This window comes from Vidua chalybeata, chromosome 5 (genome assembly GCF_026979565.1).
Source record: "Vidua chalybeata isolate OUT-0048 chromosome 5, bVidCha1 merged haplotype, whole genome shotgun sequence".
Taxonomy (NCBI): domain Eukaryota; kingdom Metazoa; phylum Chordata; class Aves; order Passeriformes; family Viduidae; genus Vidua; species Vidua chalybeata.
Window position 1 is genome coordinate 2,890,855 of NC_071534.1, and position 16,076 is coordinate 2,906,930.

The following is a 16,076-nucleotide window of genomic DNA, read 5'->3' on the forward strand; positions in this document are numbered from 1 at the left end:
AGAAAAAAACATTTTATGTAGAGTTTTGTTTTTCAATAAAACTATGCATAAAGAATGTTTTAAGCATTAGTTTCAGTAATTGGTTTGAGCAAGCTGGGTTTTTACACAAGAGCTACCTGAAACAAACGCACTGTGAGCTATCATTAACATTGCTGAGCAGCATAAACTTGGGCAAACATGCCATGAGAATTTTTTTTTCTACGACTGAGGAATGTAAACAGATCACCCTCTATGATCTGGAAGAAAAGTCAGAGCTATCATGGGCACAGCTAGAGCTCTAATCACTGCTTTGGTGCTCCACTCCAGGAAGCAGCATGGCTCTTTTCCACTCATGTTTATTTTCTTTGTAAAGCAAAAAAAAGGAGTCCCTGAGACAAGTTTCTGACACTCAGCTCCACAGGAGCAGTGACAACCCAATTTGCTAAAAATACTTCTTTCCTTTTTGTTTTGTTAACGTCCCAAACTATTGAAAAATCTCAAAGGTAAAAAAAAAAAATCCACACAGTATCAAAATGTTAAAGCAATGTGCAGTATGTACAGACATCTTTCAAGGAAGCAAAATAAAATGCAACCACGCAGCAGTTTTCAGAGCAATAGAATGTTGAGCGTGACACAAACTTCATGCATTCTTGAGAAAAATCATAGTACACATAGGGAAGGTACAGCCTTACTTTAGGGAGATTGACACTAGTAAATACCTGAAGAATGTAAAAATATCAAAGAAAAAAAAATGTTAAATTGGATGAGAAACTCTGTATAAAAATTAAAAAAAAAAAAAAAAATTAACACAACAGGGTGCCTGTGACACACTGGGAAATGTTCCAAGATAGCAAAATTAACAGAGTATAAAACAATCTCCAGAGAAGTAATAGAAGTCATGCCACCTATATTTTAAAATTTGACTTGGCAAACATCAATAAATATGTGCCAAGAAATAATCTTTTACTGATGGTAAGGAATGTAATTTATTTACTGTACTCAATTTATAAAGCCAAAAGTGTTAAACCAACTCAGTCAGGACTCGAGTTAGAGGCCTGGGGACATTGAATTGTTCCCATCTGTTCATTACCATCCCTGCCTGCATTCTCCAGCAGGAGCACTTTAGAAAGGGATTTTATAAAGGGATTTTTAAATCCCCTTTGACAGTCCCTGAGCTCCCACTTGCAGCTCGCAGTGCAATTGTACCCGAGGCAGATGCTCCAGATGTTTTTTCTCCTGCTGTAGTGTCAGTGCCAGGGGTGTCAGGCACAGCATCCTCTGCTTTTTGCCCTCTCCTCCCAGTGACCACAGGCACCAGCTTTTATCCCAGAGAATTTCCTGCCAGCCTCTTGATACCTCTTCTCCTGCCTGTTTACTGTGGTTTTGCACTAAAGGCATATTCAGGCTAACCTTAATCTTGGTACTCTCTCTTCCTGTCTCTTTATTTAAATCTATTATTGTGAGTTTGTGACAAAACACATGCAAATGAGCACTGACAGCTCAGCTGTCATTTAGGGCACTCAGGCCTCTGAATTTTACAGAGTAATTCCCCATCAGTGATCTCTGCACCTGGAAGACTGAACTGCAGCCCTGTGTTGGCTCCTGTGAAAAATTCACACATCAGAAAAGGGGAGGGGGGGGAAGGTACCAATTACACCTCCCACACTGAGTGATTGCAATGGCTCACCCCCAGAACCAGAAAGGTTTCTGTGTGAAATGGATTTCCTTGGGATTTATCAGCCTGCAGTACTGAAGGAAAGCAGCTTTCCCACACCTACCACTCTTCATGTCTCCAGGTGTTTACTGAAGTCATAATTCTTTTTTTTAACAATACCACTGCCTGACTCTGTGTGTGTATAATATCAAGTTCATGATGTCCACACAGAAATAAGATTTGGAAAAAAAACAGCTCTTCTCTTCCCTACACAGACTTGTCTAATTAAAACAAGAAAATCCCATACTGGCTCTTAAGGTCTCTGTGAGAACAGTGAATAACTGAATCCAGCCTCTGCTGCTCACCTGAAAATATAACAGGATAAATTAACAGAGGAACTTGGAAACAATGAATAGTTTTGTCTTTCCTATATTTGATCCTAGAAATAACTTCTTCATCTCCCAGGATGGGATTTCAGATGCCAGGCTTCTACAGAAAAGGAATGCAAATGGAAAGGGAAGTCCTTTAGTAGACTCCATCTGGTAAATTGGAATGCTGGAAAATTGATAGAGGGCATAAAAAGTTGTCAATGTCTGAAACAAGGTGTCTGTGTGCACAAACATATATAAATAAAAATATTTCTATATAAAAAATATATATACATCTATTTCTATGTGTATATATGCATATATCTATTTTTATATATAAATACTATCTGCATTATATATATTTATGTCTATTATTTATATATAAATATGTATTATATATTTTTATATGAATAATGTCTATATTTATACACACATAGATATCTGAAAGGAATATTCCTGCAAGATCCTGGTCATGGAAGTAGAACTCACAAAGCTGCAGCAGCAGCATTGCAAATGCTACAGTCCTATTATACAGACTCACCAGGAAGAACATGGGAGGTAAAAAACTACATCACCACCACTACCAAAAGCAAAACAAAACAAAAATCAAACAAAACTAAAAGAATAACAAAAAAAAAAAAAAAAAAAACAAAAAAAAAAAAAAAAACAACAAAAAAAAAACCTCACGAGTCTTGTGCTCTCTTGGGAATTTTTTTTTAATTCTGAAAAATTCTGCAGAAACTGGAGCTTGTTTTCCATGTGATTGTGTCTTTATACCAGAAAGTTTCCTTGGGAAGAAGGAAAAGCCATGGGGCACCAGGCAGCAGGCAGCTGCCTGCACTCTGCCATCCAGAGAGCTGCCTTGGAACAATGGGAGCAGCCAAGGTACAGCATGAACTGGCCCACTCTGTGTCTCATTAACCTCAAATGAGAAGTTTGTTTTTTTCAAAGCTGGTTTTGGAGCCATTTAAGTGATAGCCTCACAAAGGCAGGCAGCCTTTCCACCAACACAGGGGGGCAAGGCCTTTTAAAAAGCCAAACCTCCTTCTTTGAAACCACCATTTCCCACCTGTAATGGGGCTTTCTGCCCTCCAGGTAAGGACTTTCCTCTGGCTCTGCCCAGGCTGCAAGGATCCAGCAAGCTGGAACCCAAGGTCGCACCACCTGAGCAAAATCCCACCTCCCCTGGAAATTAATAGGCACATGTGTAGTGGTTTTGGTTTGCTAATTTGAGATTCTTTAGGTTAATGTACTAATGAGTGTGGTGGGTTTAGTGTTGGCTAATTACTAGTGCACTTATTGGAATGTATTTACTTATTTTTTGTTGTGATATAGGGTTAGGGGAAAGGTTTAAAACTTTAAAAGGGTATAAAGAAAAATTTATTAACAGTAAATAAAAGAGAGAGCAATGAGAATTAGAATAAAACTTTTAGGATACTTCTCTTTTTTTTTTTTTAACAAATTTTTCTTTCTTAATAATAATGTAAAGGAGCAAAACTTAAAATTTTAGTTAGTTTACTACTTTTAGAATAGTCACACTTCTGGCCTGGTGCTACAGAATGGTCTCTTCTAGAAGGGAAGTCAGGCATTGCAATAACTAAGATTGCACCTTCCAAAGGGATCCTGTGTGTTTTATCCTGTGATTTCAGCCTGCTGTGATTTAGGAAATGTATGCCCTTGATTCCCTGGACAAAGCAAGAGAGGGGCAATTACCAGGTAATTTTCTACATTCTCAGAGAAAGTCCTAAACAAAGAAAGTTCAAAATCCCAAGCATCATAACTGGGAACACTTCATGCCTTGTTAAGAAAGGAAAAGACTAACAACAATTCTGTGTGGAAGAAAAAAAAAAAGCAGCAGTAGCCAAGAAGTTGTTGCTGGACATATCCAGTTTGTGTCACACGAGCAGACTTACATAAACTAAAAAGTGATTTGGCTTCTTTGCATGCCAAATCCCATCCCAGGTATTCTCAGGGTGTTCCTCTCCACAGCCACAGGCTGAATTAGCTTCTGGTACCATGGTTTGCTTGGATGAGAAAAGCCTGTAGGGAAGAGTTAGCTGCTGAAACTCCACTTGAGACAGAAAGGTCACAAAAACAGCCCGCCGTCCACCACAGATGGAATTACAGAAAAAGGAAGTAAACTTCAGCTGTCAGTAAAACTTACCCAAAATTTTGATGCTCATGTGTTCAGAGGCTACACATGTTTGTATCACCAACAAAGCCAGCATCATATCACAATCAGACATGACCTCAACCAAATTACAGTGTAAGGATGCAGCTTTGGTCATCACACCTCCCTTCTGTCCACTTATTAAAACCAGCTTGTCAGGTAACATATTAGCCTCCCAAATGAGTCATTTTCTCTCAATAAAAAAAAAAAAAAAAGAGAAAAAGAAAAAGAAAAAAAAAAACCCATGATCATAGCATGGGCAACATGCATAATCAGAAGTGTTTATCACGTGCATCAAGAATAGGTTTCAATTCTTAAAAGTTGGAAGCAGCAGGGCAACAATGAAGTTTATACCAGACACAGGACTTTTTAGGATACAGATAAGACTGTAAAATAATGAGAGGCTTGGCAATTAAGTAGCTGATGAAATTAAAATACAGAGAAAATAATGAAAACAAAAAACCACATAGCCTGCTCAGAGATGTGCATTTTACAACGCATTGACATTTTTCAGTGAGACTGAAGATTTGTTATTTCTTTGAAAATGATGGCTCAACAGCTGGTCACAGTCAAAAAAAAAACCCCAATGGAACATCAAAGATCATTACAAAAACCTTGAGTACAAAATGATAGATAAATACATATCAAAAATGCTAGATAAACACTTGTGTGTACAGTTCGTGTATCATTGCCTTTAAAATACCTCCAAGATTGCCACATTACCTGAAAAGCTTCAAGTGTTTGTTTCCTGGTGTTTGATAGCATCCATATCCAGGCACCAACACCCAGCCTTCCACTTGGTAGGCTCAAGGATCAAAATTCAGCTCCTGGGCACTCTTTACTGGGTTGAAACTTCAGTGCCAGAGTGGTTGGTAGTGAAAGCCATGTGCTGGGCTCCCAGGCACTCAGAAAATAAACCTACCACCCATTTTTATAATTTAATATTGGGCTTTATCAGCTCAGACACTCATCTGTTGCTGCTTTATAAACTTTACACCACTGTTACTTCTACTGCCATTACTCCCACTTGTGGCTTGTGCTACCCCAGTGCTGACACAGCTCTTGGTGCTTGAAACATCAGACCAGGACCAGAGCAGAACATTCAAGCACAATGAAAGCCCTCTGAGTACCTTCAGTACCCCATACCTCTGTTCAAATGGGGGTCACAACAGTGTCAGTTTGGGGTTCGCTCTTGCAATGTCCAGTGTCACCTATTTAAACAAAAAACATCAATAAGGCCACTCATTTTTCAGCCTGTGTTTAAATGGTTTGCTGAATCGAGGTCAGCATGCTAAAACTTGAAGGAATCCAGTCCAAAACTTGGCTTTACATTTAAAGGACTAGCTTTAAGCGTCATTTTCTAACCTCCAAACCCAGTCCTAGGAAGGAATGCCTGTGGTACCAGGATTTCTGAGGATCACCTTGGCACAACCCAGCACTCCCTGTTTCCTGGCTCTGCTCTGGAGAAGCAATTCCCACCACAGGTTTATACCCAGAAGTTTCTCTAAGGAGGCATCACCCACCCAGCACTGCCTACCTGGACACACAGCCTGGGTCTTTTTCACTGCTACAGTCTCAGGCAGGTGAAGTAGAACAATTAAACACAACGTTAATATATCCACTGAAATGCTAAATTTAAGACTTGGAGACATTCCTGCAGGAATGCTAATTTTAAAACTTGGAAACACTCCTATCTGCTTCCTTCCACTTCAAAACGCAGGGATTTCACTAGGTCTGACCCTTTGGCAGTGCTCCATGTAAGTGGCACAGATTTGCCTACCTAACAAAGCCCTTTTGTTTCCCACAGCTGTGAAATTCTGCTGCTCTGTAACTCTTCGTGTTTCCCAGGTTACCTTGGCACCAAGCTGTGATTAAATGCCTGCAAAGGGTTTTTAACTCCAGCTTTGGAGGAATGTGACCACAAGGAAGAATGATGGCTTCCAGTGAGTGCCCCATGCTAGCAAGAGCAATGCTCAAAATCAGCTTCAAATGTCCACAAAGGTTCTGGGATATCTGTGGTTGAACAGGGAGCTGCATTCTCTGCTCTGCTCCTGCCTGCATCATGTTTGTATTTCTGCCATTCCCCTTCCTCATGCTCAGCTCTATCATCCAATACAGAGGGACACAGGGGCCAGAACAGACCTTTTCAAAAGAATCAGTTTTAAGGATCACTTGTATTTGAAGAAACTTTTACATTTCAGAGCTGATTTCCTGCTCTGTGGAAGGAAATGGATCTTTTCTCACTGACTCCACAAGGACAGGAAGCAATTCCAAGCACACACACACATCTGATGTCCAAAAGACACCTGGAAGCAATCAGATTGTAAACTGAAAAAAAAGATTGTAACTGAACTAATGAACTACTGTGGCAGAATATCCCTCCCACTTTTTGGTGGCTGCAGAAGGTCCCAGGTGGTTCAAATGGGAGCAGGTCTGTGCCATATAGAATAAATTAGTAGGAAATATTTGCAGGCCCTGGAGCATTGGTCTGTGGTAGTTCCACAAACTCCCTGCATGCCTTATGCAGTAGGATAACCAGGACCTGTAATAAATTAAATAGGATAACCAGGACCTGTAATAAATTAAATGGGATAACCAGGGCCTGTATTAAATTAAATAAAATAACCAGGACCTGTAATAAAAAGCCTCAAGAAGTTATTGTGTGGACACTGGCAGACAGACCTAAGGCTCCTCTGCACTGGGGCCCAGCATGAGGCAGTGCCAAATTAGATGCCAAACATGGATGCATTAAACCAGAGAGACAGCTTGTAAAACTTATATCAGCAGGGTTTTCTTTAATTTTTTTTTACTTAAGACATTTAGGGTTTTATTTCCCTAGATATTTAAGACATCCCAGGGCAGCAGGCAACTGAAGTAACGATTCCTGATGACCTTTCCTTGTCAATGCTCTATGCAAATCTTAAAACATCACCATAACACAGCACTTTTTAAAAATGTAATTTTTAAAATTTATTGTTATTACCACAACACCCAGACCATGTCATAAACCAGGTTTCCAATATATTGACCATCTATACTATGCAGAATAACAAATAATCCCTGCCTGAAAGGACTAATAATATCATTAAATAAATTTATGGAAAACTGGGGCCCAAAGAAGCCACAAATGCTGTCTACAGTCAATGACACCCTGACAGAAACCATGTGAGAATTCCTAGATGAAATCTGGCATCACTCAGAGTCAAATGCAAAATTCTCTCTATTTTCAGTGAAACAGGACTGAACACATATGTTCCTGCTTATAGCCCTTTGCTCAGACAACTCAAACCTGGCATTTCATAAGTTTTCTTACTTCTAGTCCTTGTTCTTTTGCACCAAACATATTTTTCCCATGCCTTGTGTTTATAGACTGATACTTTTATAATGTAAGTAGGACACAACTATGTGTAATTCTATTCATCTCTGTCCAAGTGTTCCTTACTTAAAGTAAAAAATTTTTCACAAGGATATATCCAATATTTACACTGCAGTGTTTTTTTTCCCCAACATGTCCTTCTGTGAAATGCTATTTCACTGCTTCTTGTCCTTTATCCTGCATTTCTATTGGTTCATTTAATAAGACTGGCTTTTCAGATTTCAGTTTCTTCTTTAAAATGAGGAGAACTAGTGTGCTTGGGATGTAGGACACTCCACGTAACACTGCTGGCAGGCCAAGATAGAGCCACCTGAAATAAATAACGAGTTCCATTAAATACATGCATTTGTAAAAAAAAAAAAAAGGGCAAAACTATTCAGCAAACATTGTTTTGTGAAGGTTACACAGCCACTCCAAAGCGTGTGCCCTGATGCTTTTGGGTCTCACAGAAGATGAGAATGTGAGATCAGAGGATATGTCAGTCAGCAAAATGGCCTTTTACATCTCCCAATTTCAGGCAAATGATTTGGCCAGCCAGGTCAGGCACCTGGTACTCTTATGGCTCTTTCCACAGGGAAAAGAGAGCGTCCTGAAAGGGCTCAGACTACCTGATTAAAATTTCTAAGTATTCCTAAGAACATCCTTCCAAAGCAACCTCAACACAGTGTTACAAGGAATTGGTATGAGGCCAAAGTTCAAGAAGATCTTTCTTTTTAAATCGCACATTGATCCTTGAAGGAGTACAAAAACATGATGTGCAGTATTCTGGGCCAATTTCCAACTTGAGTAACTGTATCTTCTCCATAAAAGTCTTCTTTTTTAAAGTCAAGTACTGTTTCAACCATTTCCTGTTCAAAGATATTGCCCATTGAACCTTTTTCCCATATAAGCTAACTGCTTTTCAGTATTTTTATCATAATTCAGTGCTTTCAGAGCCTGTTCTCATGTTATTAGTGAATATTATGGCACCAGAACATTTCTGTTCAAAAGTTTTTCCAATGTCTGTGTCAAAGGTTGCACTTTGCAAATAAAGCCAAATAAAATTGTCATATCTCTATCACAGGAGCAGTTTGTGTGCTAGGGAGACATGAAGTGCATAAAATTACGTCTCTGTGCATGCAATAATAGAGTAAGAAGGAGAAATTAAAATAAGGCACAAAACATACCTGTATGTGACAATATCATACATCCTACATGCTCCTTCTCCACCACAAGTCATAGAACCCCACTTCAAGCAGGTGGTATCTATCAAAGCTCCAAAATAAATGGGAGATGGAATTCCAGCTAAAAAGAACATTAGCAACATTTCTGTGAACAGCAATTTTCTTCTGGTTATCAGATACACCACAGAGCCTGTGCTGCTTGTCACCTACTCCATCTGTACTGTCCTCTTGCAGCACGAGCCTCATTCTCTGCATATCTTGTGCTCCCTCTCCTTCCTCACCCTCAGCCAAAGATTTTCTTCCCTGCTGCCTGTTAAAGAATAGCCACATGCAGCAGCATGGACTGTGTTTCCTATTCAGAACTCAAGGTTCTCTCATCAATGAGAGGCAATGCTGCCTCCAATAAACATAAACAACAAGCAGGAGTGAAGGAATGCCAAATGGCTTTCCAGTGAGCAGCAGATGCAGTCCTGTGTCCTGGTTTCTGCTGGAATGCAGTTAATTTTCTTCCTAGCAGCTGGTACAGTGCTGTGGCTTGGATTTAATATCAGAATAATATCCATAACACACCAATGTTTTAATTGCTGCTGAGGAGTGCTGACATCAAGGAGTTTTCTGTGTTTGTGAGGAGCTGCACAGGAAACCAGGACAGCTGACCCAAACTGGCCAAAGGGAAATTCCACAGCCTGCAGTGGCATGCTTAGCACACAGAGTGGAGAGAAGTGGCAGGGAGGGACCGACTGCTGCTTGGGAGTGGGATGGGTATTGGTCAACAGCCCACAGACAATTTTATTCTGCATCACTTTTCTTTCTTTTGTTTTATTCCTCTCTCTATCTTTCCTACTATTATTATATTTTACTTTATTTCATTACTAAACTATTCTTTTCTTAACCTGTGTGTTCTACCTAACTCTCCCCCCTATTCCATGTGGGAAGAGAACAAGTGGATGCATAGTACTTAGATACTGACTGGGGTTAAACCAAGATACCATCCTCTTACCCAGTATATAAAAAAAATGTAAACTGCAAGCAGTTCTACTTTGCCATGCTCTGAGAGCTGTAAAAAAAAAATCCTACATGCTTCCTGATCAAAGGCATTCCATAGAAGCAATGACTCCTGTGCCATGCCCATAGCCCTGATGTGATCCTTCTCTAGCTCTAGGTCAGCCCTAACTCTTCTTCTGAAGTGTGTAAGATATTTTCTTACCAAATACTCTTGAAGCCAGCCCATGGATACCCACTCCAAATGACTTCTCTTCAGGCTTCAGAGACCTGCATGATAATTGCATTGTACACTTATTCGTAGAGCTGACATTAGGAAGAGGTGTTTTACCCTTTTTTTAAATCAAGTTCTTCATCACATTAGGCCCAAACCATTCTAATAATGAGCTCATTATGCTCATTAGGTGATGTTTGCTGAAAAGTTCCTTATCTAGGACTGCCAAATCAAAAAATGAAAAGCTACTGTCAAGGTTTGGTGCTGACGCCAACACAAAGTGCAGGGAAGTTGTGCCTTAATCAATATCAAGTTCCTGTGATTGATAAACACACGAGTATCACACACCACTCAATATCCCAATGCCTGACTCAGGGGTCCTGCATTCATTCAGGATAAAGCTGACAGCCAGAAGCAGCATCAGATTACAAAGGTGACTAAACCTTAACAGCACAGAAATGACATCGGATTTTTCTGCTCTTCCTCCTTCCATATGCAAACTAAACACCTTTTAATTCCCTGGAGAATTAAAACCTCAGAATAAGAAGTCCAGTAGATTTCGTAAGACAAGGAAATTTTACTGTACCTTATTAAGACCATGTATCCAGGCATGGCTGCTAAGGAAAAAATGAAGCTGCAGACTAAAGTCAATATTAAAAAATAATGGAGCATCTTGTCACAGCTTTCATGTCCATCACACTGGCCCAGAGTTGCAGAGATGTTTGGAGAAGAAAACCCTGAGGCTGCAACACAGGTACAGTTCTCAAATACCTATCAAAAGAGTATTTTAATCACACAGATTGTCCAAAGTCAAACTCTGAGTGGCAAACCCACACTGTTGGCACCCATCTGGCTGTCTCCTGCCCTTGAGCCTGTTACTCACGAGCAGCACTGCACTGTGGCCTCTCTCCCAGTCTGCCAGGCACAGGTCCAGCCATCCCCTGTATTTGGGGATAAAAGTTCTATAATACCTGGTCACTTGTTTAAATCTACAGGGTAAAAGAGATTATTAAGTCCATGCTATAGACTTTCATTTTGTCTGAAATGTTCTTGGGCACTCAGGTTTCCAATTGGCAACACCTTCAGAATAATTTCTCACTCCACATTAAGCATTTAAGATTCCTTAGTTCTTAGTACAGAATAGCTCTTCTTTATTATATTTTTTAATTTAAACTTAAACTGATTTTCATATGCAGTTTGAAATTTCTGGTGCTACTCAATGAATTTGTTCAAATCTTTCACCTTATATATTCAATTAAATGTACATGCATGGATATTCCCCACCATATATTGGTATAAAAATTTGCCACCTACTATGTTTCATAGTTACAGTACAATAAAATGTATGCTTTACCACACTTCTTCCAGCTCCTCTTGAGGATTTACACCCAGCAAGACATGGTGACACGTAAGTGATTCCATTGTTCCCACAAACAGGGTCCCATATTTTAAGTGGGCAATCACAATCCATGTTGCAGCCAGCCAGTAGAGTATTTTCTGCATATGAAACTTGCTCTATTCTGAAACACATTTAGAAGATGAATAAATATTTCAGTAATGAGATACCCACAGTAACCCTCTGCAATGCTTAAGATTCTATTCTGGCTCAAGTGTTGAATCAGGAGCCAATCCTACATGCTCCTACCCTGAAGTCATGCCTTTCTGTCTTTCTATAGGACACTAAACTGTATTATATTACATTAATACTATAAATTAGGTATTCATACCCCACAGCTTTTTTCCTCATCTATGGCATGTATGCTCTTGATTGTCCATAAGAGTTGCATCTACACCTCCATGTCCATTTTACAGACACAACCTGCTCTAGTGGAAGGTGTCCCTGCCCATGGGACAGGGAGGGAGGTTGGAAATAGAGGCTCTTTAAGATCCCTTCCAACCCAAACCATTCTGTGATTCCCAGTGACCAATGGCAGGCTTCAAATCAAGAAACTGCAGATAAAATATGCTCTGATAACTTGATAGTAATCAAATTCAAGTAAACCAGTGTAAGATCAAGAAGGGGATTTTTTCCTCACTTATTCTGAAATTGCACTCACGTATGCCTGATTTGACCAACAATTTTTATTTTCACCTGCAGTTACATTGCTTCACTAATTGTATTAATAAAAGAATTAATATGGGCATGAGTCTTGACATGGATATCTTTTTTTAATACACTTTTGTTGTTTGAAACAGGCATAACAGACCTACTGTCTAATGCAGGCAAAAAGCCTTGAGAATTTAGAATAGGGAACTGAAAAATCATCCTGGTGTCTTAAGACTGAAGTCCTGCTGAGTCCCAAAGAACATACCCTTGATAGGAAACTGTTAGACCAGCAACTGGTGAGGTATCACAGACAGTCCAATAGGCAGCAAAGTAGAGAAGGTATTCCAGTAAAGATACCCAAAATGCTATGTTCGCAGCCTGATAGAGATTTATCTTGAATTTCTTCATGAATAAGCCGCCAGAAAAATACCCAACGCATAGAACTGGCAAGTTGTAAACACCTATTTAAACAAGTGAAACTTCCATGTTAAAACAAAGGAGACCATCAAAGCTACTCTACTACAGGGCAGCTAGAGAAGTAGCCACTATAGCTGCTGTAAGGGAAGGTTGTGTTTGGCAAAGACTCAAAGAGGGCCTGGGACTGAATAATTTAACTCCAATCAGAAATGGGTCTCTGCTAATTTCCTTTCACACCCAAAACCTCTGCCAAAGTCAACAGCAGGTGAGAACTGCTTGGGGAGTGAGCTACAGGGTAGGGCTAAAATTATTAATTGGAAAATGGCAATCTAGAGTTGCACTGTAGGTCCAACTCAAAAAAAAAAAAAAAAAGACAAAAAAAAGAGAAAGAAAAAAAAAGAAATTATTTCAATCCAGCCTCTCCAGCTGACTGAGAAACTCAACAGAAACATCTGTGCACATTCTAATTAAGTGCACATCTTAATGCACTCTAAGCATGACAGAAAGGAGGAACAGGCTTTCAGTTTTGAGATGAGATTACTGAATGTGCTCTCACACTTCTTTGATGATTGATGCTTAAAAGAAGTAAATTCTGACTGAAAGACACGTTGTAAGTGGTTCTACACAAACATCAAATGGCTTAGTTTCATATCAGCTGAATTTTCTGAGCCAATTCAAAAGATGGAAATTAGATTATAAAATTGTGCACAAAAAAATTAGATGTTTAGCAGAAAATGCATTGACATTTAGAAATGCTATTTAATGTGATATCCCTCACCTGTAGAAGCTTTTAACTTTAGTATGCATGTGTAAATACACATGAACATATGTATATATGTAAAAAAACAAGTAATTTGAATAGAGACACCACTAATTGATAGAACAAAGCAAAATGCAAACATACCAATTAAAAAGATGGCATCTGCTGCAGATTTTCCAAACTGCTGTTCCAGATATTTGGGCATGAAGGATATCATGCCATCGAAGGCACTGAACTGCAACACAGTTATGCATATAAATAACATATACACAGGGTTGTGGAGCAGAGCCTTGAGGAAGGGGATGAAATCTGCAATGAAATAATGCCATCAGTTAGTGTGATGCTTTATGAAAAGAATGACCCATTGTTCAGCATGTCTGTGGAGGAAAGAAATGGTCCTGAACTGGATCAGGCTAAATCTGAGACCTGAGCACTGATTTTGGGGTTTGCTGCTGGAGCAGAGGAGGCCTGAAGAGAGCTGTGAGCACAGTTACTCCCACCATCCTCTCAAAATCTGTATCAGCCAGTTTTCAGCCAAGTAAGCATCTGAGAAACTGATTTACACAGGTCTTTTCTCTGAGTAATGCCCATTAAGGCAGGGTTTGAACCATAAGAAAAGCCCCACAGTTCCCCTTTGCCTAAGGTTCTCTGTTAATCAATGTGCTGAGCTATTGTCAAGAAACCCTGCAGATAAATATAAGCATCTACAAAACAATGAAAGTGGGCACCACTTAGGATGGGTGTATATCTTCCAGAGCTAAGCAAGTACATTATTAGAAGAAGATCTGTATGAAAATCTGTCAAAAATTGGTCAAGTATAAGAAACACTGTAAATAGGCTGCATTATTTACAGAAGCAGTGACATTTTTGATCAGAGCTTCTTAAGGAAATGTTATTAAATTAATTTTATTTTAGGTTATTTTTAACTATAAAAACATCAAGTTTCAACTTGAAATCCCTGGTGGTTAAAAAGTTGTGTGAATAAGTCCTGGTCAATAGGCTGCAAGTGGTTGAACAGGGGTTGGACCAGGTGTCCTCCAGAAGTCCCTTGCAACCACGACCATCCTGTGGAATGAAAACTTTCTGCATTCAGGATATTCAGGGACAGTGAACATCCCCACCAGCACAGGGAGGGAAAGGCCATGAAAACACAAGCTCTGAAGGGACCCTGGAGCACTAAGGACCCACATCTGAGCTGGGAGAACGGTGTTTTATTCATGGATTCATTTAAGGCTAGGTGACAGCAAAAGAGACACTCTGTTTATCAAAATGAAGCTGCAATATCAGCCAAGACCTAAGGACCCAGCTGGAAACAGCACAGAGAGGGAGCTGCCACTTGGCACTTGCTTGCTGAAAATGAAGGTCCTGTCAGAGGCCCCGAGCAGGACAGGCTACTCTGAAGATCATAGCCTTTGATGTAGTTTATTCACTTACATTTCCAACCAGGAAATGTAAGAAGGATTTTTCCTTAATAAAAAAAGGAAGGAAAAAAAAATACCCTTCTACAAATGCATAGATTTGAAAGACAGCGGATATGAAAGCTGCCAGTGGTAACATGAATAAATGTGAATCAAATACATCTTTGTTGAGCATAATCTAATGTTTATGAGACACTTAAGCACCTGTCCATTCCCTTTTAGGGCTTACAGTTGGACTCAAGAAATGCACAAGATTTATGCTGGGTTTCTGCTTTTCTGCACAGGGAATGTGGAGTACAAGCAACCAATATCTGCACCTCACCCACAGCTGGCTGAGTTGTAATATTCCTAACCAGATTTCAGAGCCTCAACCCTCTCATGGGAAGAAAATATCTACATTCACCTGAATTGCAGGAGGGGAAAAGGAAGGATCCAGACCCTAGATCTATGAAATCAGCTTTCTTCCTCTGCAAGGAACCATTCTAAATTCCTGCACAAATCCCTTGAACTACAAAGACATCAAAACACAGCAGGCACTGCATATCTTGGACCCATCTTTAATTACACAACACACAGAATTCACACCTTAGGACTAAAGTTAGAAAGAAATAAAATGCAATGTAACTTACCTTTAGCAATTTCATACATGGTCTGTTTGGTTTCATTTTTATCATTTTCTTGCAATGGTGTTGCACTTTTTTCACTTGTCTCTTCAGGTTCATTGGTTTCACCTTCCTTCACAAGTGACTTGGGCAAAAACCAAAATGGTATTGCCACGAGGAGATTGAGCAGTGCACAAATCAAAATGCCCAGCCACCATGCTCCAACCCAGCGGGCATCAGTAGCTGTTATAGTTATCTCATCTAGAATAAAACACAAAACCAGACCTCTTGGATCACTTCAGAAACATTCTTTGCTGTCATTTTGTGCTTTCCCAGTCATCTCTGACATAAAAGCTTTTTAATGATTCTTAAAACGAGGCTCATGAAGGAGAATATTCTCCAACCTTCTTTTCTAATGTCACTAATTTTCTGGCAAATTTCAGCAGCTTGTATTAAATTAATTCTAGTCCTTTCCTCTGTTAAGCCAGATGGCACAATTTTTCATCAAATAATTTGTAAGCAGATTGATTTCTGTATATATGAATTGAATATTATACACAAATCTTCCATTCTAAAGGAAACACCAACAAACTCTAGTGGGATTAACTCATATTAGCAAGGAAACATCTTTTAGCCCTGAAACCTACACCATCTACAGACTTAAAAATAAGGTTTTATATGTTCACCCATTACCTGCACCAACTGATCCAATGTCAACAAACAGCTCTGCACAGAATGAAGCCAACAATAAACCAAGGAAGGGGCCGATCACAGTTGCTGTATGTAGACATGCTAGAGTAGGAAAAAGAGAAAACATTTCTCAATTAGAACCCAGTCACAATTACCTTCTTAGAATTGTTACATATGGTTAGGACAGCTCTACTGGAAAAGCATTGCTTCATTACA

At 39.4% G+C, this 16,076-nt stretch overlaps 1 protein-coding gene and 1 long non-coding RNA gene across 4 annotated transcripts in view; both read right to left on the reverse strand.

Annotated features, from left to right (window-relative positions):
* Positions 1-3,954: 3,954 nt before the first annotated feature.
* On the reverse strand, positions 3,955-5,864 carry LOC128787718 (uncharacterized). Its single transcript, XR_008430816.1, has 3 exons — positions 5,709-5,864; positions 5,318-5,382; positions 3,955-4,041 (listed from the first exon to the last, which is right to left on the reverse strand). It is a non-coding gene; the product is annotated as an uncharacterized LOC128787718 (long non-coding RNA).
* Positions 5,865-6,898: 1,034 nt separating this feature from the next.
* Positions 6,899-16,076, reverse strand: part of LOC128788704 (solute carrier organic anion transporter family member 1A2-like) — a 30,300-nt gene continuing 21,122 nt past the window's right edge. For all 3 annotated transcript variants that reach the window (XM_053943923.1, XM_053943922.1, XM_053943924.1), the window contains 9 exons: positions 15,864-15,962; positions 15,198-15,431; positions 13,295-13,459; positions 12,239-12,434; positions 11,281-11,446; positions 10,513-10,697; positions 9,918-9,982; positions 8,714-8,831; positions 6,899-7,857 (listed from right to left, as the gene is read on the reverse strand). In XM_053943923.1, coding sequence (XP_053799898.1) covers positions 7,698-7,857; positions 8,714-8,831; positions 9,918-9,982; positions 10,513-10,697; positions 11,281-11,446; positions 12,239-12,434; positions 13,295-13,459; positions 15,198-15,431; positions 15,864-15,962 — 1,388 coding nt within the window. In that variant the 3' untranslated portion in view covers positions 6,899-7,697. The remainder of the gene's footprint in view (positions 7,858-8,713; positions 8,832-9,917; positions 9,983-10,512; positions 10,698-11,280; positions 11,447-12,238; positions 12,435-13,294; positions 13,460-15,197; positions 15,432-15,863; positions 15,963-16,076) is intronic.